Below are 25272 nucleotides of genomic sequence, written 5' to 3' on the forward strand. Positions count from 1 at the left end.
TAAGGGGGATAAGCCATAGCAGATGAGGCTCGGATGATATTTCAGTATTTTGATTGAGTAGTAGAGATTATCCACATATATATGAGTAATGCTGAGAGGTAAATATGTGGCCTCTGTTCACAAGATGTTTACAGGTTAGGTAACAAGATAGTAATATTTCTAAAATGCAAATTAGGTTATGTCGTTTGGACCTGACATCATCCCTGCTTCTTGAACCTCTGGTCCCATCTTCCTCTCTAATTTCACTAGTTACTACTTTCTTTGCAAGTAGCTTACATTTACCCTTGGAGATCTGAGTACATTTCAGACATTTCTCTTTCAGATGTCCTGTGGCACACACCCTTACTCAATTTAGCTCCTTCCTCTGAACAATAATCTTTGCATATTTATTCCCTGTAGTTGCCCCCCCCAGCCATTTAAAGCACCCTTCTTCTATGCTTTGATCACATTTTTGTACTAACGTCAGAGTGTGTATCACATTGTCTCATGATTATTTTGGTTATTAGTCCTTTCCATCAGACTGAGCTTGTGTAGAAGGGAAGAATCTTATTTGTTTCTTTATCCACTGTGTCTAGAAAACACCTGGCACATAGTGGTTGCTTTGTAAATGTCTGAAGGAAGGAATGAGTGAGTGAGTGGCTGGTCGTAGACTCTCCATGTTAGGAGATTATTCATCATCTGATGTTATTGAATGTCTTATTTTCTATATCTTCCTATTTCTTTATAGTTTCTGATGGAAGTGGTTTTTTTTTTTTAATTTTATTTATTTATTTATTTGAGAGAAAGCAAGCATGAGCAGGGGGAGGGGCAGAGGGAGAAGGAGAAGCAGACTCCCCGCTGAGCAGGGAGCCTGTCCCAGGGCTCATTCCCAGGACCCTGAGATCATGACCTGAGCTGAAGGCAGACGTTTAGCTGACTGAGCCATCCAGGCACATTTGATGGAAGTTTTAATAGCAAAATGGAAAAATAGAAGTTTAGGAGCTCTGTAAAACATAAATCAAGGAAGACATTTGTTACCCCCCTTTTTTTTAAAGATATTTATTTATTTATTTATTTGAGAGAGAGAGAGAGAATCTCAAGCCGACTCCCCTCTGAGTGCAGAGCCCAACGCGCGCCTCAATCCCAGGACCCCAAGATTATGACCTGAGCCAAAATCAGTAGTCAGCTGCTTAACCAAATAAGCCACCCAGGCACTCCATTTGTTACCTTTTTTTATTCTTTCATTCTTGTTTAGGTGTTTAGGTGTTATTTCCTTGTAAATTTTGATTGAATGTTGGATATAGTACCATTAATAGGGAGTTAGAGGATTAAAAGACAGCAAGGTGAAGATGTGGGGTAAGATAATCCATTTACTTTTAAACATTAAGGGTTTTTTAGACATGTGTGCTTAGAAATATTTCCTGAGCACAACTGTTAACTGAGACAACATGTTTGGCAGCATAGCATAATAGTTAATAGAACATGGATTCTGAAACCAGACTGCTTTGGTTTTGAATCCTGGCTTTATCACTTCATAGACAAGTTACCTCTCCGTGCCTCAATTTCCCAGCTATAAAATGGGAAATAGTAATAGAACTTACCCCATAGGGTGCTGTGGAGATTAAATGATTAATATACAGTATTTGGAACAGTGCCTGGGACATGGTAAACTTTTTTAAGTAAGTAAACAAATGTGTGAAATGCTCAATAAAAAGTAACTATAATCATAGTCACAACAGTGTATGCCTATCAGTATAGTGACTAGCACTGGAGATTAAGTGTTCCCTGCCTCAAAAGGAGCTTAGAGTTCGGTTGAGTAAACATTTGTCATATATTTGTTTTGTACCAAGCACTGTGCTAGGCATAAGTAGTAAAGTGAAGAATGTAGTGAAAGCCCTGCCCATGAAGGCTTTACAATCCAGTTAAAGAATGTAGTCAGACATGTAAAAGGAAAAGCTGAGGTTATATGTAGGGTCTAATTATTTTGCAAGATGTATGCATTCCATGATTTTCCGGTAGTTTTGGAAAGGTTTCTGAGTAAAACGTCATCTGCTTTTGTATTTTTCACAGTGCTAGGCATAGAACAGTGTTCCTAACAAAGGCTTATTGGGTAACAAATTGAATAATTAGCTGAGGAAGACCACAGGAAATATTAAAATCTAATTATTTTATTTTATTAAGAGGAGACATTTTTATTTCAGTTCCAAGAAACTATGATCCTACCTTACATCCTTTTGAGGTCCCACGAGAATACGTAAGAGCTTTAAATGCTACCAAACTGGAACGGGTATTTGCAAAACCATTCCTTGCTTCTCTGGATGGTCACCGAGATGGAGTCAATTGCTTGGCAAAGCATCCAAAGAGCCTGGCTACTGTCCTGTCTGGGGCATGTGATGGAGAGGCAAGTGTCATTCTAAACATTGCTGTTTTAAACTAAAAATAGTTGTGTTGCAAATGTTCTTTAGTTTTGCGTTACTGTGGATTTTAATTGATTTGATTTCATTTTTCTATGTCCTGTTTTCTATTAATTCTCAAGAATGAATTCTGTTTGAATTACAAACTACAGTAGTTTCTCATCTAAGCCTCAGAAATTAGAAACATAGCAGCTGAAGGCTTAATTGAGCTGAAGGCTCAAGCATGTTTACAGTAGTAAAGGTATTGGTGAGGTTTTTTTTTTTTTCCACAGAGGATGTTATTAATGATTCAACACTTATTTCCACTCTGGCAAGAAAAAGCTTTGAAACACTTTAAACTAGTATCAACAGAGTACTTAACAGATTGAATTTTTTGCTTGTTGATACACTATCCATATGCAGCACAGTATTTTAAACTAGAGGATTTTGTTTTTAGCAATCTGGTAGAGTGATTCATAGCCCTTTCAGTGTGAATTTATTTTTCTTGGAACGTAGTACTCCTGCGCCTGAACATTTTATGTTTATAGTTCACTAAAATTTCCTGGTATGCTTTACCATAGGTTAGAATTTGGAACTTGACTAAACGAAAATGTAACCGTACAATACAAGCACATGAAGGTTTTGTACGAGGAATATGTACTCGCTTTTGTGGGACTTCTTTTTTTACTGTAAGTATAATGCAATTAAGTCATTAACTCTTTTCAACACGTGTGAGACTGAGCTAATGTTTTCTGAATTCATTTATTTGTTCCAAGTTTTGGAGTTTCACAACCCAAAATCACTTCTTAAAGCCTTGAAAAGTCCTGGTTTTCTTTATATACTCCAGCCTTCTTCATACTTCTTGATTTTTTTAAATAAATACTTAACATGTTATCGAATTAATATTCTGTAGAACACTGAGAAGTGGGATTAATGCAAGGCAAGGCTAGAAAGGTTGTTTACTCTGGAAGATTTTCAGTGTTGGAGATGAGTAATTTGTACTTTGTCAGATAGTAGTAAATTTTTGAAGTATTTGTGTGTGTGGTAATATATACAGAATGTACAATTTACCATTTTAATAATTTTTAAGTGTACATTTCAGTGGCATTAAGCACATTCACATTATTGTGTGACTGTCACCACTTTTTCATCTTCCCAAACTGAAACTCATGTCCATTAAACAGTAACTCCTTATTCCCCTCTGCCCCCAACCCTTTGTAACCACTGTTTCACTTTCTTTTTCTGTGCATCTGCCATGTTGTAGCAGCTGTCAGAATTTCTTTCCTTTTTATGGTTGAATACTACTCTAATTGTACAGACGTATGTTTTGTTTATCCATTCATCCATCAGTGGACATTTGTCTCCACCTTTCTGCTTTTATGAATAATGCTGCTATAAACATTGGTGTGCAAATACCTGCTCAAGTTCATTGAAAGTTTTGTAACAGGAATGAAAGAATCTAAGCTGTGCTTTGGGGTAATTAATTTGACAGCAGTAAGTGATCAGTTTGGAGGCTGTTTTAATAATTTGGATAAGCAATAATGAGTCTGTGCTAGGGAGGGAAAACCGTGGAAAGTAGTTGTTAGGTTTAGAAACATTTTGGTGGTGTGACAGGCGTGGCAACTGAGGGGTGTATAGGAAGATTCCTTTTCCTTCCAGAAATGGGGAAGTCAAGAGTGTCAGAAACTTTAGAGGAGAGAGGGAATGGGAAGGATATGGTATGATGAACTGGACTACAGTGGGCTATCTGAGTGAAGAGGTCTATCAGACCCTTACAGATGTAGGTCTGGAGTTGAGGAAGGAAGTCAGAACTAAACTTGGTATCATCAGTACAGGAATAATGATTGAAGCCATGGTATGGCATCTTGGGGGAAAGTGACAGGGAAAATGTAGAAATCCAGAAATGTCAAAGAAATAGCCTTGGGGAATACCTGCTCCTAGGAAGTAGGAAAACTCTGGGAGTAGCCAGAGCTAGAAGACCCTGTAAACGAGCTTTATGTCTCAGGAGGAAAGGATCATTGGTTGTGTGAACTTCTAGAAAGGATGATGAGGATGAAGACTGAAAGAAATATTTTAGGAATATAGACCTGTAAAAAATAGAAAGTTAAAGGTCCTGTGATTCTCATCTTTCAGTTTTACCACTGTTGGCAGTTTGGTGTCTATCCTTTCATATGTTTTGACCTATATATATATATATAGCAGTTTGTGTATACCTACACACTAATCAACCATGTAAATCTTGAGTAGCATGCTGGGTGCCAAGGTAGATTGAAAAGGCATAGCAAAGGGAAGAGATGACTTCTGGGAAACCTTTAAATATTTGAAAGATTGTCGTGTGAAAGAAGAAATGGACTTTTCTGTATAGCAGCATTAGGAATAGTTGTTAATGTTAAAAGATTTGGTTTCCGTGTAGTGACAGACTTACTCGCTGTCAAAAACCGAAATAGGCTACTTGGCAGGGAATTCAGGTATTTTTCACTAAAGGGGTTTAAACAACCTTCATGACCCTGTATACAGTATGTTATAGAAGGAATTGGGTGGGAAGTTGGAGCAGACTGACTATAACTGCACTTCCAGTTGGTTATTCTTTTGGATATATTGATTAGTTTAATATCCCAGCCAGAGGATTTCCTGGCTAGTTTTTTTTTTTTTTTTTAACGCGTAAAATGAATAAAGGCTGAAAAATATTTCATATTCACTATTCACTTCCTTTCTTCAGGTAAGACATGTGAAAACTACTTGTTGGCCAAATTTTAGCACTTAATGTTTCAAAAAATGTTCGATATACAATGTTGCAAAATAACATCTACTGTATCTCAATTTGTGGCACCAACAGGTCTTTCTTCAGCTTACTCAGCCTTGAGATAAGATATTCTGGCCAGGCATATATTGCTTGGCTCCTCATTTCTACAAAACGTTAATCCTTTCTCAGGATTGATGGATCTGCTAAGGCTTATACTCAACAGACTGTGTAGAGTAGCTTAGTCGATTACAAGGGAATTCAGTCTTGGGCTTGCAGATACTATCAGAAGCTTGATCGAAAGAAGCAGTCTTTAGGGTAGACATTCTCAATGACAATTTATCCTGTCTTTCATAAATGCTAAAATTCCAGTGGGTCAAGCCAGATTAGCGAAGACCTCAGTACCTGAATTACATCTTACTAGCTCCCAGTAATGGGTTTCCAATATTGAGTTTTTGGTATGATGCCAATAGCTCAGATTCAGGTTGTTATTAAGATATAGCCCTATTGGGCGCCCGGGTGGCTCAGTGGTTAAGTGACTGCCTTTGGCTGAGGTCATGATCCCGGAGTCCCACATTGGGCTCCCTGCTCGGCAGGGAGTCTGCTTCTCCCTCTGACCCTCTCCCCTCTCATGCTCTCTCTCTCTCTGTCTCTCTCAAATAAATAAATAAAATCTTAAAAAAAAAAAGATATAGCCCTATTAAATACTTTTTGTCTATTATAAGGATGTTGTTAAGGATTCTGTTAGCATCCTCAACAAAAGAAATTCCTGTCTGACCTTAGTACTAAAACTTCTTTCCTAATCACTTACCTGTTCTAATATCATGGGCACTATGAATTGTTTTGCAGAAAGGGTTTCCCTTTTTGAATTTGCTGTAAGGAAAGAACTAAATTTACACTCCTCTCCTAGATAAATATATATCTTTGTTAATATTTTTATTTAGAAAGTAGATGTAGATTGTGTATAATATAAACGTAAGCTAGAAAGTTAACATACCCTGTATTTCTACTTTCAGTTAAAACTAGTGGTTTGGTGTATATATACAATTGTTCGTGCCCTGTATATGATTATTTTATGTTTTTAACCCTAAACTAAGTTATATTGTGCATTCTGTTTTGCAGCTTATTTCACCTAATATCTTGAATGTATCTGCCACATGCCCAAGTCTAAACTACCATGTTTGTTACCTTACCTTGATTTGGGCTCAGGTGCCAACAGTCCTACCCACCATGGCTTTTTTACCATCTGCTGCAACTGTCAGTTCAGTGAAAAGGCAAATGATGTCTTTACAACATTATGAAAATAGTTTTGACCTCATGGACCCCTGGAAAATTCTCAGGGTCCTTCAGAGGTCTGCATTTCACAGTTGGAAAACACTGACTTAATAGTTTTGGAGTCTTATATCATGCAAAGAAGGGCTTTACCCATGGCAATAAAAATGACTTCTGTCTACTATTTTTATGTTTTGTATTTAATTTTTTACATTTAAAATTATGTGGAATTTTATATTTATGTCAGGTATCAGATTGCTTCAAACTTTTTAAATGACTAACTTGGTATCATAATACCATTTTATTATAATCCACTTTTTCCCCTAATTTGAAATGCCATCCTTATCACAGTAAGCAATTTCTTGCAATATTTATGACCTTTGTTTCTACTCTCCTTTTGCTTGACTTACACTATCTTATTTTTAATTTTATCTCTCCTGTGTATTTGTCACAAATCTATACTATACCGTACTCTAACATGGTGGGACATAAATGCATCAACAAATACAGTACTGGAAGGATATGGGATATGTATTTTTTAAATTAGAGATGTTTATAATTTGATGTATATGTTATCAAGTTTACAGTTAATAACAGTAGTTCATTATCATCTGAATCATTAATGTTTCGAGGTTGGTGATGACAAAACTGTGAAGCAGTGGAAAATGGATGGACCGAGCTATGGAGAAGAGGAGGAGCCATTGCATACAATATTAGGAAAGGTACGGAAATAAATTGACCTGTACTTTGTCTATTAAAATTCTTCTCTTAAAATTATGTCAGAATTTAATTTAAAAAAAAAGATGTAAATGAGACTTTAGGCTGCAATAATTGACCTATTTTAAGCAATATTTAATGCAGTTAAGGTGTTTTGCAGCTAAAGAATTTGAACGGGTCTTTGGTGTTCATTTTACTGGGTTCAATTTCTGTGTTTAGCTGGAGGATTCAATGAAACATTTCCTATGGTAAGTCCATGGGAGGAAATCTATAAGAAAAATAATGCTTCGGCTTCTCTCTGATTTATATTATCATAGATCTTACACAAAGCTCAGAATTTCTTACTTGAAAGAACCCTTTAGGCAACGAAGAGGTATTATAATATGATGCTATTTGTATAAATCTCATTTACATTTCTTAGAACATTATTCTGCAAATCAGATGATATGGTTAATTATAGCTTAAGTGTAATTCAGATCATATGGCCTTTACCCATGTTTCATAATGCTTACATTTTGATATTAAGCGAACTTCTAAAGTTAGATTTAATCTTTAAATAAATGCATTTTTAAAATCAGTTTATCATTTTAGTATTATGTTGGTATATATTTAAGTTCTGCTTTTCAGATTTCAAGAAATTGTAAATGTTTTTAAAGGCACATGGAGGTGGGGCATGAGTATAAGATGGAAATAATTTGTAGGTGGTAAAAAAAAGTAGTAATTCCTAAAACAAAATTGGCTTCATTCTTGAAAATGTCTTCTCTCTAGGAGCTCCAAATATTTTTGAAATATTTCGTCTTACCCCTATATCTGTGGTAATGGGGATTAATTCTTACCGTGGAAAAGTTTGTCAGACTTGCTTTCATGAATAGAAAATATAATTGGAAGCCTGCGGATGCTGCTAAGGGTTCTTAAAAGCCTAAAGTGTTGGCTAAATATTTCCTTTTAATTTGCTTTGCAAACATTTTTTACCACATAGTATAAAGACAGATTTTAATCTGGCCCTGAATAGATCAGTCACATCTTTTAAATGGATAATACCAAATTTATGAGATTTTACTGATTTTAACAGTATTAGCATCCATCCTTGCCAGGTTTATTTCTCCCCCTAAATTTTAATCCAATTGTTGGTTTCGGTGTTTTTGTCCTGGAATCAGTACTTCATATGTTAAATGTGGAACTGAGTGTTTTAGACCTTACTTCCGTATTTCATTAATTGTTTGCAAGATCCTGGAATACCCAGTGATGATTTAGGGATTACTTCAGGTATGTATTCAAACTTAAATACATCCATGTTAACAGTTTTCTTTATTCCTAGAATGTGTGATAGGAATCATTACTTTTTATCATACTGTTTTATCCTTTATTTATTTTTTATGAGTATATATTTTATTTTATTATGTTATGTTAATCCCTATACGTTACATCATTAGTTTTTGATGTAGTGTTCCATGATTCATTGTTTGCGTGTAACACCCAGTGCTCCATGCAGAACGTGCCCTCTTTAATACCCATCACCAGGCTAACCCATCCCCCCACCCCCCTCCCCTCTAGAACCCTCAGTTTGTTTTTCAGAGTCCATAGTCTCTCATGGTTCGTCTCTCCTTTATTTTTTTTTTTCATTTTTTAAGTAGATTCCACGCCTAGTGTGGGGCTTGAACTCACGACCCTGAGATCAAGAGTCATATGCTCTACTGAGTCTTTAAGTAAAGGCTTCAAAGGAGTTTCTTTGTAAACAGGGATTTTCTTAAAAAAATGAGAGTGTGGGTAAATATATTTAAAATATGCAGATTTGAAATATTAATGATAAAAAGACCCATCTAAAACAACATCTTTGCTCTTAAAGACAGTGTATACGGGAATTGATCATCACTGGAAAGAAGCTGTTTTTGCCACATGTGGACAGCAAGTGGACATTTGGGATGAACAAAGAACAAGTCCTGTATGTTCAATGACCTGGGGATTCGACAGTATAAGTAGTGTTAAATTTAACCCAATTGAGGTAATGCTGCTTTTTGAAATACTTCTGCTTGTTGTTTCTTTAATAATTTCAGCTCTGTTTAGGAAGCTTTTGAGTGTATGATATAAGAATTTGTTTAAATTTTAGTGGGCTTCTGACATTTGGTTAGTTTTCCAGAGTATATCTGAGTTCTGACACCTTTGGTCAATCTTGACATGTTTGCGCACAGTTTAGCCCCATGTACCAGTGTTACGTAGCATTAAAGGAAGGTGTGTGCATGTGCTCTTAGGAGTAGAAGTCAAGCAAATACTGTACTGTGAACGGTTTTACTCATGCCTTCAGTGCTCATGTTCCACAGATTGCATCATTGTATGTTTGGGGAGATGTTCATTTCTTAACTCTCATCGAGGTCAGAAGAGGCATTGAGCATTGTTTTCTTTAATTATTTGTAAGTGACAAGGGCACTAAAGATCTATAATAATATGCACGATTACTACTATACTGCCTGATGATAGTTATATTTTTCTTTGCTCAGATGTCTGATATGGTGATTCCTAAGTCCTTCGAGGTCTGAGGGAAGAGTTGGAGATTAAACTCTACTTATTGTTTATTGAGGTCTGAATTTAGGAAAGGAGGCTGCCCTAAAGGCTAAGCTAGCCCTTACTTAAGACCTTCCCCTGAGCTATTTCTGAATACATAACAATAGATGAACTCATTGTCCAAAAGACTCAGTAGAGATGCCTCTTCCTGCAGAAAGAAAAGGAAATTGCTGCATGTATAAACTAATCTTCAAAGTTATCAAGAGATTATGATGTTAGATGGTATAAGAGAATATCCTGATATGTAAGTTTTGCACTCTCAGAGACCCAAGCTGATAAAAGGGGAAAAAAGTTAAGTCAAAGTAGCAGGGTATAAAATTGTTTATATGAAGTATTGGAACATGAGGTGCTGCAGTTTGATGTGACTTTGGCCTTGTGGTGCTGCTGAGAGGTCAGACGGCATCCTTCCTGCCCGCAGCACATACCTACCTGCACACTTCTGGGAGGGGCTATAGGTCAAGAGCAGGGGTTGGCAAACTGGTTCGTGAGCCCACTGCCTGTTTTTATAAATCACATTTTTACTAGAACACAGCCATGTCCTTTCATTTATAGACTGTTTGTAGCTGCCTTTGTACTATGACAGCACAATGGCCCACAAAGTCTAAAATATTTACTCTTTGGTCCTTTACAGAAAAAGTTTGCTGACCCTTGGTCTAGAGTATCTGTACTGTATCTTCCTCACTCCATCCTCCATCACCTTTTGATTGTAGAAGTGAGATATGGCATGGGGGGCGGGGGCAAGCCAGCTAAGTAGAGCCAGGCCAAGGTGACCCTAGGCAGAAGCAGGCTACAAACACAAGCAATTTGTAGAAACATTTTGTGTCCTACTTGGTGTGGAGCTAAACTGGAACTGTATTTTCTGCCAGTGTACCTTGGCAGTGACCTTATACAAGTCACACTTCTCTATATTTGCTTCTTTATTTTTAAAATGAGATTAAATACATCTTCCAGTGTACTTTATATGTTTGTCATGAGGGTAAAACATGATGAATTCTATGTGAATATTTTTTAAAGATGCTACCCAAATTTAGGATGATGTTATTACTATTAAAAAAATAAACAGAACAGAGAGAATTTGATTCCTATTTCTCTGAGGGATAAACAGTATTTTGCTTCTCTATTTTGGTGAACACCTGTGTCAGAAGAGCTGATGGTTAATTCCAAAAATCATAATTAGTTATTAGTAATGACCTAGTGACCATGTTTTTCAAACTTGCCTGTATAACAACTATATTTGTTAAGCTGTATGGGTTTTTTTTATTATTATTATTACCCTTATGAACTGAGTGGTAAAAGCAAATGGTGTGCGTGTCTCTTACCCTATATTAAACTTAATGGGAAGGGCATGTTGCTGTGAACAAGTGGGGAGTGTATTTGTTTCCTCTAATCATGAATAGTTAATTTTCTGTTAAAATACTGAAGCCTACAATTTTGGTAAAGCCAAAAGTTTTATGCTGAGCATTGCCACATTTTATAGTGTAAAAGTCGGCTTTCAGTCTAGGCAGAATCTTTTGCTTTGCTCAGATTAAAGTCTTTATTTTTAGAAATGGAACCTAGTCAGACTTTGAGGTGGCATAATGAGAAACCAAGAAAGATTGAGAGGAGTCACTAACTAGGGGAAAGTCTCAGAGGAAGTGATTTAAAAATGAAGGTTTTGGGTTTTGTTTTGTTTTTGTTTTTTCTAAAGAATTTATTATTTGGGGGAGAGAGAATGAGCATTGTGGGGGAGGGCAGAAGAAGAGGGAGAGAGAGAGAAGCAGACTTCCTGCCGAGCAGGAGCCCCCCCGATGCGAGCAGGAAGCCCAATGCGGGGCTCAATTCCAGGACCTGGGATCATGACCTGAGCTGAAGGCAGATGCTTAAACTGACTGAACCACCCAGGCACCCCAAAAAGGAAGGTTTTGGAAAGGACTGGACAAGAGATCATGATTGTAGCATTAGCTTTATGATGTTTTATTTGGACTGTGTACACACATACAGTAGTAGTTAGCTGGCCATACAGCCATGTAGTAGATAAGTCTTCTTCCTAAGCTTGCAGTAGGAAGTGATAGGCAGAAGCCAGGAGTTATAAGTGTCAGGAACCATGAGTGAGGAGGCATGGCAGGACTCAGGTCCTGCTGGTAGGTAGAGGGCTTGTTTTAACATAAAGCCAGGGGTTACTTATATCAGCCTCTTGGACACTATAACTGACTTAAAAGTAAATTAAATACTTGCAGGTGGGTATGTGCTGGGGGCAGGAAGGGTGCCCTCTGACTGGCTGACCTCTCAGCAGCACCACAAGGCCAAACTCATGTCAAACTGCAGCACCTCCTGTTCCAGTAGTTCATACAAACAATTTTATACCCTGCTACTTTGACTTAATCTTTTTTCTCTTTTACCAGCTTTGGGTCTCTGAGAGTGTAAAACTTAGATACCAGGATATTTTCTTATACCATTAACATGATAATCTCTTGGTAACTAAAAATTAGTTTATACATGCAGCAATTAAACAGTTGGACAAAGAACAGGCTTAGTTTATACAAAGGTAATGAGCATGAGGAAATGTTTAAGTATTAAAAATCAATAGTTTATATGATTAGAAAATATTTCTGTACAGATATGAACTTTTAAATGCCACTACCTTAATGCTTCCTGGTTGCAGTAAAACTGACATATTTCCACACTGCTGTGTATATTGATACAGCTCCTTGGAAAACAATTTGTCCTAAATATCAAAGCCATAAAATTGTTCATACTTTTGACTCAGTAATCCATTACTGAAATTTTAGAAAAAGAAGATTTGAATTTATGAAAATGTTTGTTGAAGTGTTCGTGATAATACTGAAAACTAGGATTGTTGAAGAATGGATAAATAGGGGCACCTGGGTGGCTCAGCTGTTGAGTGTCTGCCTTTGGGTCAGGTCATGATCCTGGTGTCCTGGGATCGAGCCCCATGTCTGGCTACCCGGTCAGTGGGGAGTCTGCTTCTCCCTCTGTCCCTGGCCCTGCTTGTGCTCTCTCACTCTCTATCTTTCCCTCTCTCTCAAATAAATAAAATCTTAAAAAAAAAAAAAAAAAGAATGGATAAATAGAATATGTTCTGTTATAAAAAGAACACTGAATTATCTGAACACTCCCATCACTGACATGTAAAATACACTCATGGGCATTTAGCAATGAAAATACTTGACTTAGGTTGCTGAGGTTATGAGTGATTCATTGTTCTATCTTAAAAATGGACTTTGATATTATTATAACTTTGTATCTTAAACATAAACAATAAGGGCATTTGAATCATTTGTTCTTTGAATGGACAGGGTTTGCTGCCAAGCCTGGCTTTTAACTGATGATTGTTGTTTTTAGACATTTCTCTTGGGAAGTTGTGCTTCTGACAGGAATATAGTACTATATGATATGAGGCAGTCTACTCCCCTGAAAAAGGTGAGTTTCAAGTACAATTGTTAATGCATTCCTCTATGAAGTGAGTGACAAAAAAATATGGAGCAAATGTTTTTTTCAGAATTAAATATTTTCACAGGCTTGTTCTTAGAAGCCAAAGGCATTATAATGGCATTCTCTCATCTCACTGTTGCTTTTTCGAGACCCTTAAATCTTCACTAAGTTCTATATCCTAGTCAACTTCATATCTTCCATAATGCCAGTAAATTTTAGGCACCCAAATTTGTACTTACTGAGCTCAAAGTTCTTAAGTATTGCATCCCATTACTTCACACCCCTGGTTTTCAAAAGACACATACAGTATTCTGTTCTAGAATGTTTTGTAATGGATTCACATAACCAGCTTTGTTTAATTACATGCTAATGGATACTATTGTTGACGTTTTGTTTAGATAGGCACTATCTTGTTCAAGGTGACACATCTCCCAGCAGTTTTAAGGCAGTCATTCCAGGACTTAGAGACCAAAGCTGAAACAACCTTAAGCTGACTCTCAAGAGGGACAGATGTATTGTCAGTAGAGAGGAGTGCTCCTGTAAGTGAAAGGGGATAAAGTTGATTTCAAGTGCTCCAACTCAGAGTGCAGAAGGGCCTAGACACTGCTCATGTGCCACAAGTCCATTGTGATAGTCCACATGTGAAAGAAATGCTTTTAACATTTTTGTTGTTTCTAAACCATTTTTACTACATGTAGTAAATTCGAAAATATTAGAAGTAGAGTATATTCATTGAGGTTTGAACTACATAAAAATGATGATCTTTCCAAAGTACCATTTTAATCATTTCACTCATTCACATGGTATAGTGGGCCAATCCTGCATGAACTTTGGTGTTAGACCTTAAGCAGGCAACTTAATCTGTGTTTCTCCTGTAAAATGATGTTAATAATTACTTTCCAGCACATTGGTGAGAATAAAACATGATATTTTAACCACTTAGCCAAATGCTAAGATGAAATCTAGTTTAATAAATAGTAGTTTCTGCCCCCTCTGCCCTTACATTTTCTGTTTTTAATGGTGCTCCATTACTTTTAGTTGAAGAAAAGAACTATAGCCTGGCTTTCAAGGCCTTCCAGATCTGGTCCCAGTTTGCATTCCATTGATATATTTGTTTCAGTCAGTAAGACAAAATTTAAATAGGGTTTGTCACATGCAAGTCGCCTTGATGGAGGTAGAGATACTATTTTCTCTCATTTCTTTATTCTATATAGTAGGCTGTCATTGTGTCTTCTATCTTTTCTCTCCTACACTTATTAGTTCTCAACAAGGGGTATATTTTTAGAAATGTGGGAGAGACATTTTAGAGACTAGCCTTTAGTGGACATGTGCCTGAGAGGCTAAACATCTACAGTGGACAGTTACACCAAACAAAAGATTATTCTACTCAAAATGCCAGTAGTGTTCTTGCTGAGAACACTAATATGCTGGTCCTTCCCAGGTCAGCTCAAATCATGCTTGTCTTTTTTGAAACCTTTCTTCTCTTCTTTAACCCTAAAATCACTGTTAATTTTGCCCCCAATTTGATACTTAATCATTTACTGTTTGTTTGTATTTTAACTTTTCTTACATATATCTCATTTTTCTCACTAAACTATAAGTTATTTGAGGTTGAAGGACCATTTATTAAGCATTTTTGTACTTTTCAGTATTTACTATTTAGCCTGTGTACTCTGGAAACAATGATTGATTGATTTCTTTTCCTGTTGCACCGAACTGAGTACTGTGCACATAACAGGTGTTTACTAAATATTTGCTTAAATCAATTAAAAAAAAAGGAAAGGAAATGAAGTGGGAGACTTATCCATTTGAGAGGGAATTGATTTAATGGTAATGGGTTAGTGTATTCTTCCTTTCTCAGGTCATCTTAGATATGAGAACAAATACAATTTGTTGGAACCCTATGGAAGCTTTCATTTTTACTGCAGCAAATGAAGATTACAAGTAAGTTTTCTTCTTTTTAAAACTTACTTGTTTCTATGTGAAGTGACTCAGTTGTATAAATCTTACTAATATGTTTTCGTAGGTAATAGTCCTTCAAATATTAGAAAATTGTCACTTGCTTTGCTAAAGTAAATGTATTTCCCAAATGGGAGAAGAGCTTCTTAGAAAAATATTCTCAGTTTTCAAAGTGATACAGACCAGAGACAGTAATCTACAACCCATGGACCAAATCCTATCTGCTGCCTGTTTTTGTACATAGTTATTGGAATATAATGATACACATTTATATGTTGAATATGGCTGCTTTTGTGCTATCATGCCTGAGTTGAGTGGTTGCAACAGAGACCACATGGCCCACAAAGCTAAAAATATTTATTATGTGGCCCTTCACAGAAAAAGTTGGCTGATCTCTGTACCATATAAATAATGACTGAACCATACATGTTTTAATAGAAACTGAAAATATTTGCCTACCAAATGTGTAGTTCTTCACATAGCTGATATTCATATAGTCATGTTATCAGCATCACTATTAACTTCAGTAAGACAAAAGGAAAAATAAAGTTTCAATTTTTACCTTAATGTTTATAGACTCCGTGCAAAGTGACTTAGCAGCCTTACATTTTTGACCTAGATGGAATTTTATGATCCCTTATATATTGCCTTAAAACTTGTTGAGGCATTTCACATTGGCTGTCTTATTTTATCTTCTCAGTATCCCTGTAAGGTAGGTAGGAGGACATGTATGTTATCCCCTTTTTAGACATGAGGGTGTTAAAGCTGGGAGTTTAATCCCCTAGGGAGGAAAGAGTGTCTTACCTTTTCTTTAATCCAAAGCATTTGTTGTAGTACAATGCATATGGTAGATTCTTAATACATGTTTTTTTGAGAAGGTGAAAGTTTGTCACTGGATTGAACTTTAGATCTTCGGCATTTAAATTCTTTGTTCTTTCCACTGTCATTATTTATGAAAACATAAATTAGCTCAGAAATAGGATTTATTACATGATGTTTTAGTGGTACCAACTAAAAACATCTGTTATGACTTTCTTTACTTATGCTCAGTTGGATTCTCATTAGGTGGTAATATCCAACCAAATTAGTTGAAGGCCTTTAAGTCTTTATGAACGATTAGAAATTAAATGGCCTTATTCCAGGTAAAGGTAATAAAATAGTGTTTTGCTGACCAACCTTACTAAGGTTTCTAAAGTTTGTTCTAATTAGCTCTTTTGGCAAGATACCTTTTTACAGAGTATCTCTGGGATTTCTCAGTTCTTGCCTTGGGAAGAATTTCATATGACACCTGAAACAAAAAGCACATCCCTTGTAAGAAGGCTGTTAGACTACCGTAATTGCTCTTACTTGAAAGTGATCTTGCCTTGGTAGTCTATGGTTTTTTGTATTTTCTTTTATTGCCCACCAAATAATCTAATCATTCTGAATTTAAAACCCACCCAAGTAACTGCTGTAAAAATTTGGACTTAGTCATGTAAACTAACTGCATGCCATAGTTTCATCATCAGTAAGATAATAGGGTTGAAATAGATAATCCCTAAAGACTCCTGTAACTTGAAACTTTGTTTATGTAAACATTTTCTATTCAAATGGGTTGATTTACTTAGATTTTGAATAAGTTCTTAACCTTTTTCTTGTGTAGAGATTAACAGAATTTACTAACAAATCACAATGTGCTAAAACAAAGAAAACCTGGTTGAGAACCACTGCTCTAGACAATGAATATAAAGCAGTTGTCAACTCAGAAGTTTAACCTCAAAGATCAGTATGACATTGGCTGACCATCCTGTGTATGTTGGGAGATTTAAACAACGCCACCAACAGTGACTTGTCTCTTGAGAATTTTGTGTCATTTGGGATATTTTACCAATACCATGAGTGATTTTTCATAGTAATGATGTTAAAAAGTATTCTTTAAGTGTTAGGTCAATTTTTTAAACATTTTTTTAGGCTTACTGAAAAGATGCAAAAATAGTATCTGTCAGCCAGCTTCCCCCAAGGTTGACATCTTATGTAACCATAGTTCAGTTAGCAAAAACAAGAGATTAACATTGGTACAATACATTTGACATTGATTAACTAAACTACAGACTTTACTCCATCACCAGTCTTTCCATTAATGTTCTTTGTCCGTTCTAGAATCCAACACAGGATTCCACGTTGCATTTAATTGTCATGTCTCCTTAGTCTGCTCCGTCTGTGACTGTTGCTCAATCTTCCCTTGTTTTTGATGACCTTAATACTTTTGAAAAGGATTTACTTGTTAGTTTACCTTGTAGACTGCCCTTAATTTGGGCTAAACTGATGTTTTCTCATTATTAGATTGAGACTATACAATTTTTGCAAGAATACCACAATACAGATGTGCCCTTCTTGGCTCATCACTTCAGGGGTACATGATGTCACTGTGTCTTATTACTGGTGGTGTTAATCTTGATCACTTAGTTAAGGTGGTATCTGGCAAGTTTCTGCACTATAAAGTTACAATTTTTTTTTCCTTTTGTAATTAACACTAATCTTTGGAGAGATACCTTGAAATTACATAGATACCTGGTTTCTCCTCAAACTTTTGCTCAGTAATCTTAGCATTTTGAAGTGTTGTAATGTTAGGAACTTGATTATAGTAATGCTGTGTTACTGTTGTCGGTTATGCACATTGGTTCATTTGAAGCATTATTATTTTAGCTGTTGATTAAGAATTTTTAAATCTTGGGGCACCTGGGTGGCTTAGTCGGTTAAGTGGCTGCCTTCGGCTCAGGTCATGATCCCAGGGTCCTGGGATCGAGTCCCGCATCGGGCTCCCTGCTCAGCGGAGAGCGTGCGTCTCCCTCTCCCTCTGCCTACCTCTCTGCCTACTTGTGCTCTCTCTATATCTCTCTGTCAAATAAATAAATAAAATCTTAAAAAAAAAAAAAAAGAATTTTTAAATCTTGAAAATAATGAACTCCTTTTTTTTTTTTACCAGCTGTGCACAAAGTATAGCTTTCTAATTTTAATACACCCTTTGAAAAGCCATAGTCACTTTTATATATCACCGACAGGAGTGGAACTTTGTTGGAAATGACTTGTCAACTCAAAAACCTTAAAAGTTCTCATGCTTTTGGACTTAGTAATTTACTTGCAGGAATTTGTCCAGATTTAATTGAATTTGTCCCATTCAGTTAAAGATTGAATTTCAAAAATTCAAATACTGGAATTTAAGAATTATTTAAAATTGAAAGTTGGAAATTTTTTATTAATAAATTATAAATAAATATATTTAAATTTTTAAATAATTTATAAGTTATTTTAACTCATTTAAGTATGCAACCATAAGTGTTTATAATATGCTACATGAAATATCAGAATACAGAACTTTATACAATGTTACAAATTTTGTTAAAAGTATATATTTAAATATTAGCATAGTGAAAAGATTAGAAGTAATTATACTGCACTAACTGTTGTTTCTCTGGGTGGTGGAATTGAAGGTAAGCTTTGTACTCTGTACTTTTTTGAAAGTTTCACATTTTCTACAATGAGGATGGAAGTGTGTAAGTGTAATCTTAAGGAATAATAAAAGCTGGTAATATTTTTCCCTATCCCTTGCTGCTATATAAAAAAGCTATATATTTAGGTGTGCATTATTTAGCTAATGGTCTTAATTTCCTTAGTGTCTCTTAGTACTGCATATGTTTCTTTATAGAAATTTGTATGGAATAATCAAAATTTCATTTACAGCTTGTATACTTTTGATATGCGTGCACTGGACACTCCTGTAATGGTACATATGGATCATGTATCTGCGGTGCTTGATGTGGATTATTCTCCCACTGGGAAAGAGTTTGTGTCTGCTAGTTTTGATAAATCTATTCGTATCTTTCCTGTGGACAAAAGTAGAAGCAGGTATGTGACTACCAGTAAACTATTTTTTCTTATTGATGTTTTCTTGTCTTGATCATCATTTACCTTTTTTGAAAGGTTGTTTGGTTATGTGTATATGGTGGACTAACTTTGTAATCACAGCGGTGGTATATGGTACTTGTGATTGGGTTTAGATACAAGTGGTATTTCCTCTGATCTTTGCCTTCATCTGCTTAACAGGTAGTTCTGGTTTGTTCTGTGGTCTGCTCTAGTTCATTACAAACGTCAAATAGCACAGCCAGTGCTTTGAGTAATCTTTATTTTTAAACTGTTTTTCTTTGAAAGACTTTAAAATGGTAAAATGTAATTCTAAAGTAAATTTTTAATAGATTATTAAAAACTACAATAAGTCAGTATTTGAAATTAGAAAACAGTCCTCAAAAAGTTAAAAATAGAGCTACCCTATGACCCAGCAATTGCACTACTAGATATTTACCCCAAACATACAGATGTAGTGGAAAGAAGGGGCACATGCACCCCCAATGTTCATAGCAGCAATGTCCGCAATAGCCAAACTGTGGAAGGAGCCGAGATGCCCTTCAACAGATGAATGGATAAAGAAGATGTGGTCCATATATGCAATGGAATATTACTCAGCCATCAGAAAGGATGAATACACACCACTTGCATCGACATGGATGGAACTGGAGGGAATTATGCTAAGTGAAATAAGTCAAGTAGAGAAAGACAATTATCATATGGTTTCATTCATATGTGGAACATAAGAAGTAGCACAGAGGACCATAGGGGAAGGGAGGGAAAACTGAAGAGGGGGGAAATCAGAGAGGGACACAAACCATGAGAGACTATGGACTCCGGGAAACAAACCAAGGGTTTCAGAAGGGAGGGGGATGGGGTGATGGGGTAGTCGGGCGATGGGTATTAAGGAAGGCACATATTGTGATGAGTACTGGGTGTTATATACAACTAATGAATCGTTGAACACTACATCAAAAGCTAATGATGTGTACTATATGGTGGCTAACTGAACATAATAAAAAAATAATAAAGTTACTAATTTGAGAGCTTAAAAAAATGAAATTAGACTTTAATTGCTATTTCAATATTTACGAAGCAAACTAGTAAATTACTTGCATTCACATGGAATAATTTGTGTAGTAAAGAATTTAAGGTTTTAAAAGGTATCTCCTAATAGTGTAACTTTTAGTGAGCTTTTGTAAATCTTTTTTTTTTTTTTAAAGATTTTATTTATTTGACAGAGAGAGACACAGCAAGAGAGGGAACACAAGCAGAGAGAGTGGGAGAGGGAGAAGCAGGCTCCCAGATGAGCAGGGAGCCCGACGCGGGGCTCAATCCCAGGACCCTGGGATCATGACCTGAGCCGAAGGCAGCCGCTCAACCGACTGAGCCACCCAGGCGCCCCCCTTTTGTAAATCTTTAACGCGTATAAACATATCTAGAAGTTAAGAACTCTGCATAGTTTACCATTAAGGAGGCTCTATTTTGGTTAAGGAACTAACCATGGATTTGACTGGTTTCATATATCAACAGATTATTTTTAATGGTTAAAGCCTGATGAATTTCCTATCATTTGTTTTTTTTTTTTTTTTTTTTAAGATTTTATGTATTTGAGAGAGAGAGCATGCAAGCAAGCACAAGCAGGGGGAGCTGCAGAGGGAGAGGGAAAAGTAGGCTACTCACTGAGCAGGGAATGCGCCACAGGACTCCATCCCGGGACCCTGAGATTATGACCTGAGCCAAAGGCAGACACTTAACCAAAAGAGCCATCCAGGCACCCTGAATTTCCTGTCATTTAAATTCATTATGGGATGCCTGGGTGGCTAAGTTGATTAAGGGTTTGCCTTTGGCCTAGGTCATGATCCCAGGGTCCTCTGATCAAGTCTTGCATCAGGCTCCTTGCTTTGTGAGGAGCCTGCTTCTCCCCCTGCCTGCTATTCCCCCTGCTTGTGTTCTCTCTCTTTCTCTCTTTCTCTGACAAATAAAATCTTTTTAAATAAATAAATACATACATACATATATTATATTGCTAAAGAAAAGAAGGGCCGCTTAAATAGGTAGAGATTATGAGAAATGAATCTTGTAAAAGCAGATAATTGAGAGGGGGGAAAAATGCAGTCTATCATGTTTTTATTTTAATAGTTGATGTTCTTTCTAACCATCCTTCACCTTTTAGAAATACATTTCTTAGGGTTTCTCTACGAGTTCACTCAAGAGCTCGAAACATACCCGTTAGAAACAGTGTAAAAGACTAGTTTCGTGAGTGTGTCTCAGATATTTTTTATAAATCCAAATTCTTTTTGATCTGGTCATCATGTGTGGGTTTTCTTTTACTGTGCAGAGTGGCCAGGCTCGTTTCCTTTCTCTCAAGTCTGCATTTTGAATCATCTAACCCAGATATGGAAAGTTCATTTCTCCAAAAGTCTCTATTTTTCCTGACCCCGTCTTTTACTTGTTTTTTAATGCTCTTCTTAACACTTTCCCAATATAGTATCTTCTGTGAATTCACTTAACATGTTTCACAGCCTTTCCAAATAGGTACGATATTTTACATTTCCATTTATAAAATGATTCTTAACTCATCAGATACTTCTATAGCCTTCCCTTTCTGTTCACACATGTAAATCATCAACTCTCACTTTAATTAAGCAAGCTTTTTAAAACAATTTGACTGAAACAAAAATCAGACATTAGGATCAACATATCAGGATGTGCTCTTTGAATGCTATTACATTTATTTTATTCTCCAGTAAAATGAAAAAAAAAAAAAGTGATTATTGACCTGTATTGATTTGGAGGGAGGAGACAATCTATTTCTTATTGTTAAAAAATTACTCTAGCTTCAACATATTTTATTTGTGTTATATGCCTTCAGTAATTTTGTGAACTTTATCCTGGGCATCTGGTTTTGCTTAGTTTGTTTATTTTTCTTATTGAATTGTAATTTCTCTGAGGTCAGGAATTTTTTTAAGTCCCCAGGGTTTAGCATAGAACCTTGTTAGTTTGGTTCAATAAAAGTATGTTAAAATTAATTTGAATTTCCCTTTTATACTCTCTTCAGACTCAGAAGTGCTATCCTGATACTTGATGGGCAATGGTTAAAGAAAATCTATATCAAAATCCTAATTTTAACTTAATTCCTCTTCTTTAGGGAAGTCTATCACACAAAGAGAATGCAACATGTTATCTGTGTAAAATGGACTTCTGACAGCAAATATATTATGTGTGGATCTGATGAAATGAACATTCGTCTATGGAAAGCTAATGCTTCTGAAAAATTGGGTGTGGTAAGAGAACTCGTTTTCTTTCATTATCATAAAACTAGTTTCTAATTTAGTGGGTATTATTATATTGTAAAGAATTTATTTGAAGTTCTTTAAGTATTTTGATCAAACTGGCATAATTGTGATAAAAAGAAATAAGTTAGCAACAAAATAGACAAATCTGTATTGAGATTTACTTTTTTCATGTCACAGGCACCTTCAGGGGCCTTTGTTAATTAAAACGTTTGATAATATTTGAGCCTTCTTGATTCTTTGTGTTTTTCTTGAGATAAGGAGAGAAGGTGTAGAGACTAGAAGGTTAGAACTGAGAATACCTGTTTCTTCTGTTAAAGGAATAGTAATCCGGCACATCAAAGGCTGCAAGTGCCTGGGAGGTCTTTTAATTTCAAAAACAGTGAAACACTAACTTAAAAAAAAATTACAGAAAGCTTCAGGCTATAAAAAAGATTCAGTGAAGATATAACACATATTATCATTGGCTGGCTACCTCTGGGTTGGGGTTATGGTTGGTTTTTCTTTTGGTGTTATCCTAAATGTCTCATGTTTCATAGCAGAAATATGAGACATTTAGAAAAACATCAAAAACATAGCAGAAACATGAGACGTATCAAATATGAGTGTTTATATCAGCAACAAATACTGAGTTTAAAAAGGAAAGGTTAAATGTGAGTTATTTTCTACTTAGCCCCAGTAAGAAAATCAAGATATGATAAACAGTAATTAAAGACAATTTTATTTTAGGCTTAATGATTGGTAAGTATTACACTATGCCTAGGTTTCAGTTCATCATTACAAGTTCCTCTAAATCATATCATCCTTAACATTTGTTAAACAAGACCTTGTCATTACAGAATTGAACACTTTTTGTTTTCGTTTTGAGTAGTTATTTTTATGGAAAAATGTTGAGGGATTATTTTAGGAGCTTTTTCTCTGTTATTTATGCCCAGAGAAGGTCCGATTCAGTGGTCCACATAGCCCTGCTCCCTCAGCACTGATATTTTAACTTGGTGGCATCTATCTACATTGGAGGCATACAGCCTAAAAGGAAATTCAGTGTTTGCAGAGATATGACTCACATAACCTTGTAAAGGGTAGAATTACATTGGCAATTTTGGTTGCATGTCCTAGAAGTTTAGTTTTTGGGACAAACGGTGCTTCCTAGCTTTGTTATATGAAGAAAAAGAACAAACCATTCATTGAAATATCAAAATGCATTTTTCCAGCTTACATCACGAGAAAAAGCAGCCAAAGATTATAACCAGAAGTTGAAAGAGAAATTTCAACATCATCCTCATATAAAACGCATTGCTCGTCACCGGCATCTACCAAAATCTATCTACAGCCAGATCCAGGAACAGCGCATCATGAAGGAAGCTCGCCGACGGAAGTATGATTTGGGGCATTTGATTTCTCTCTGAGTACCCTTTTCTAACTTCTCCTCTTAGCTCGCTGGAAATAAACAAAAACCTGCCTTTTGAGGGAATAGTTTATGTGCTGTTACACAGTAGAGATGTTTTTGGATACTCCCTGAAGGGGAAGCAATGATTATCTGGGAATTTCCATTACCTATTTTTTGAGATTATGTTTAAAGGGCAACCAGTAAAAATGAATTCAATCAAAATAAGAAAACATTTCTGCTCATACTAAAAAAAACTATTGTAAATAATGTTTTAAAAAATGATTTCTAATGAAGCTGGAATTAAGAGGTATTATTTTCCAAGTGAAAGAATGCAAAGAACTCATAGCATCCATTTCTTGAAACATGTTAGAAAAATTTTTATCCATCATAGAATTTTGGATCTAAGACAGAGCTCTCGCTACCATTTTCCCAGGAGAATATTCTTCTCTTTGTAATAGGACATCGTTATGTGATAAGAGAAGAAGCAAATAAGTTAAACAAAGTTGATCTCTAGCTACTTTTTACCCAATCTCCTTGTGAAAACTTCTTTTTTAATAAGGAGTTTTCTGGTGAAAGAAAAGACTGTGGTTTTTCTAAGAAAGCTTTCTTTGGTTAAGGTGATTTCTCATAAACGTGCTTACGTTTAATTATGTTTATTTTGTTTATTTCTAGGGAGGTGAATCGTCTCAAACATAGCAAGCCTGGATCTGTATCAATTGTGTCAGAGAAGAAGAAACACATAGTGGCAGTTGTGAAATAATACTTGGTATTCCTACCAATCCTGATGAATAATTATTTGTTACATTTTGATGTGCAGACTGCAAATAAAGTACTGGCTTTAGAATAATAACAAACAGTTCAGTTACATGTGTAGAACACTACCCTGAAAAACTGTCCGGAAAGGTGGCCTGGTTGATAAGACTATCCAACATTTTATCCTTGATCTGCTTTCTTATTTCATTGAAGAATACAGTATTTGCTAGCTAACATGTTTATTACTGTTAGAAATTGCAGATACACTTTCTCTTTGATCTATTATTATAGATATACTGTACATTTGAATTTACATTTAAGACCAAACAGCTCTTTTGTTACCTTTAATATTACTTTGGGTAATTATTGCAATGATTCTTCCTATGATTACATGTAACGTGGAAGAATTATGTCAGAACTTTTTTAATTCAATTAATTTTCTGTGCTTTATTTGTATTTGGCTCTTTGAGACTTTAAAGATGATCAGCTTGCATTTATATAACTTTTATAAAAATTATAATTTATGGTCAAGTTAAGATAATAAAACCTCCTTTTCTCAACATTGTAACTTTGATCCATTTCTAATTTCTCAATCTCAGTAAATCATAAATACTGCTGTGTGACATATGTTGTTTTTTTTTTTTTAAATTGTAGTTTAGTAAACTTTACTATGAGTATATATAACCCAAATTTTAGGAAATTTTAAGTAAAGAATAGATTTTTAGGGGCACCTGGGTGGCTCAGTTGGTTAAGCATCCGACTCTTGATTGTAGCTCAGGTCTTGATCTCCGAGTCATGGGGTCAAGCCCTACACTGAGCTCCATGCTGGTTGTGGAGCCTACTTAAAAAGACAAAAAACTGAAAGAAGAGATTTTTTAAAACACACAAATATATATGTTAAGA

General features: G+C 35.6%; 1 protein-coding gene across 1 annotated transcript in view; it reads left to right on the forward strand.

Annotated features, from left to right (window-relative positions):
* The window catches only part of DCAF13 (DDB1 and CUL4 associated factor 13), a 26012-nt gene extending 1020 nt beyond the window's left edge, over positions 1–24992 (forward strand). Inside the window, exons 2-11 of the mRNA XM_032415819.1 lie at positions 2181–2380; positions 2954–3061; positions 7017–7106; positions 8948–9103; positions 13003–13080; positions 14954–15036; positions 18772–18936; positions 22085–22220; positions 23441–23604; positions 24289–24992. Coding sequence (XP_032271710.1) covers positions 2181–2380; positions 2954–3061; positions 7017–7106; positions 8948–9103; positions 13003–13080; positions 14954–15036; positions 18772–18936; positions 22085–22220; positions 23441–23604; positions 24289–24376 — 1268 coding nt within the window. The 3' untranslated portion in view covers positions 24377–24992. The remainder of the gene's footprint in view (positions 1–2180; positions 2381–2953; positions 3062–7016; positions 7107–8947; positions 9104–13002; positions 13081–14953; positions 15037–18771; positions 18937–22084; positions 22221–23440; positions 23605–24288) is intronic.
* The last annotated feature ends 280 nt before the right edge of the window (positions 24993–25272 follow it).

Source organism: Phoca vitulina, unplaced genomic scaffold (genome assembly GCF_004348235.1).
Source record: "Phoca vitulina isolate PV1807 unplaced genomic scaffold, GSC_HSeal_1.0 scaffold18, whole genome shotgun sequence".
Lineage (NCBI taxonomy): Eukaryota > Metazoa > Chordata > Mammalia > Carnivora > Phocidae > Phoca > Phoca vitulina.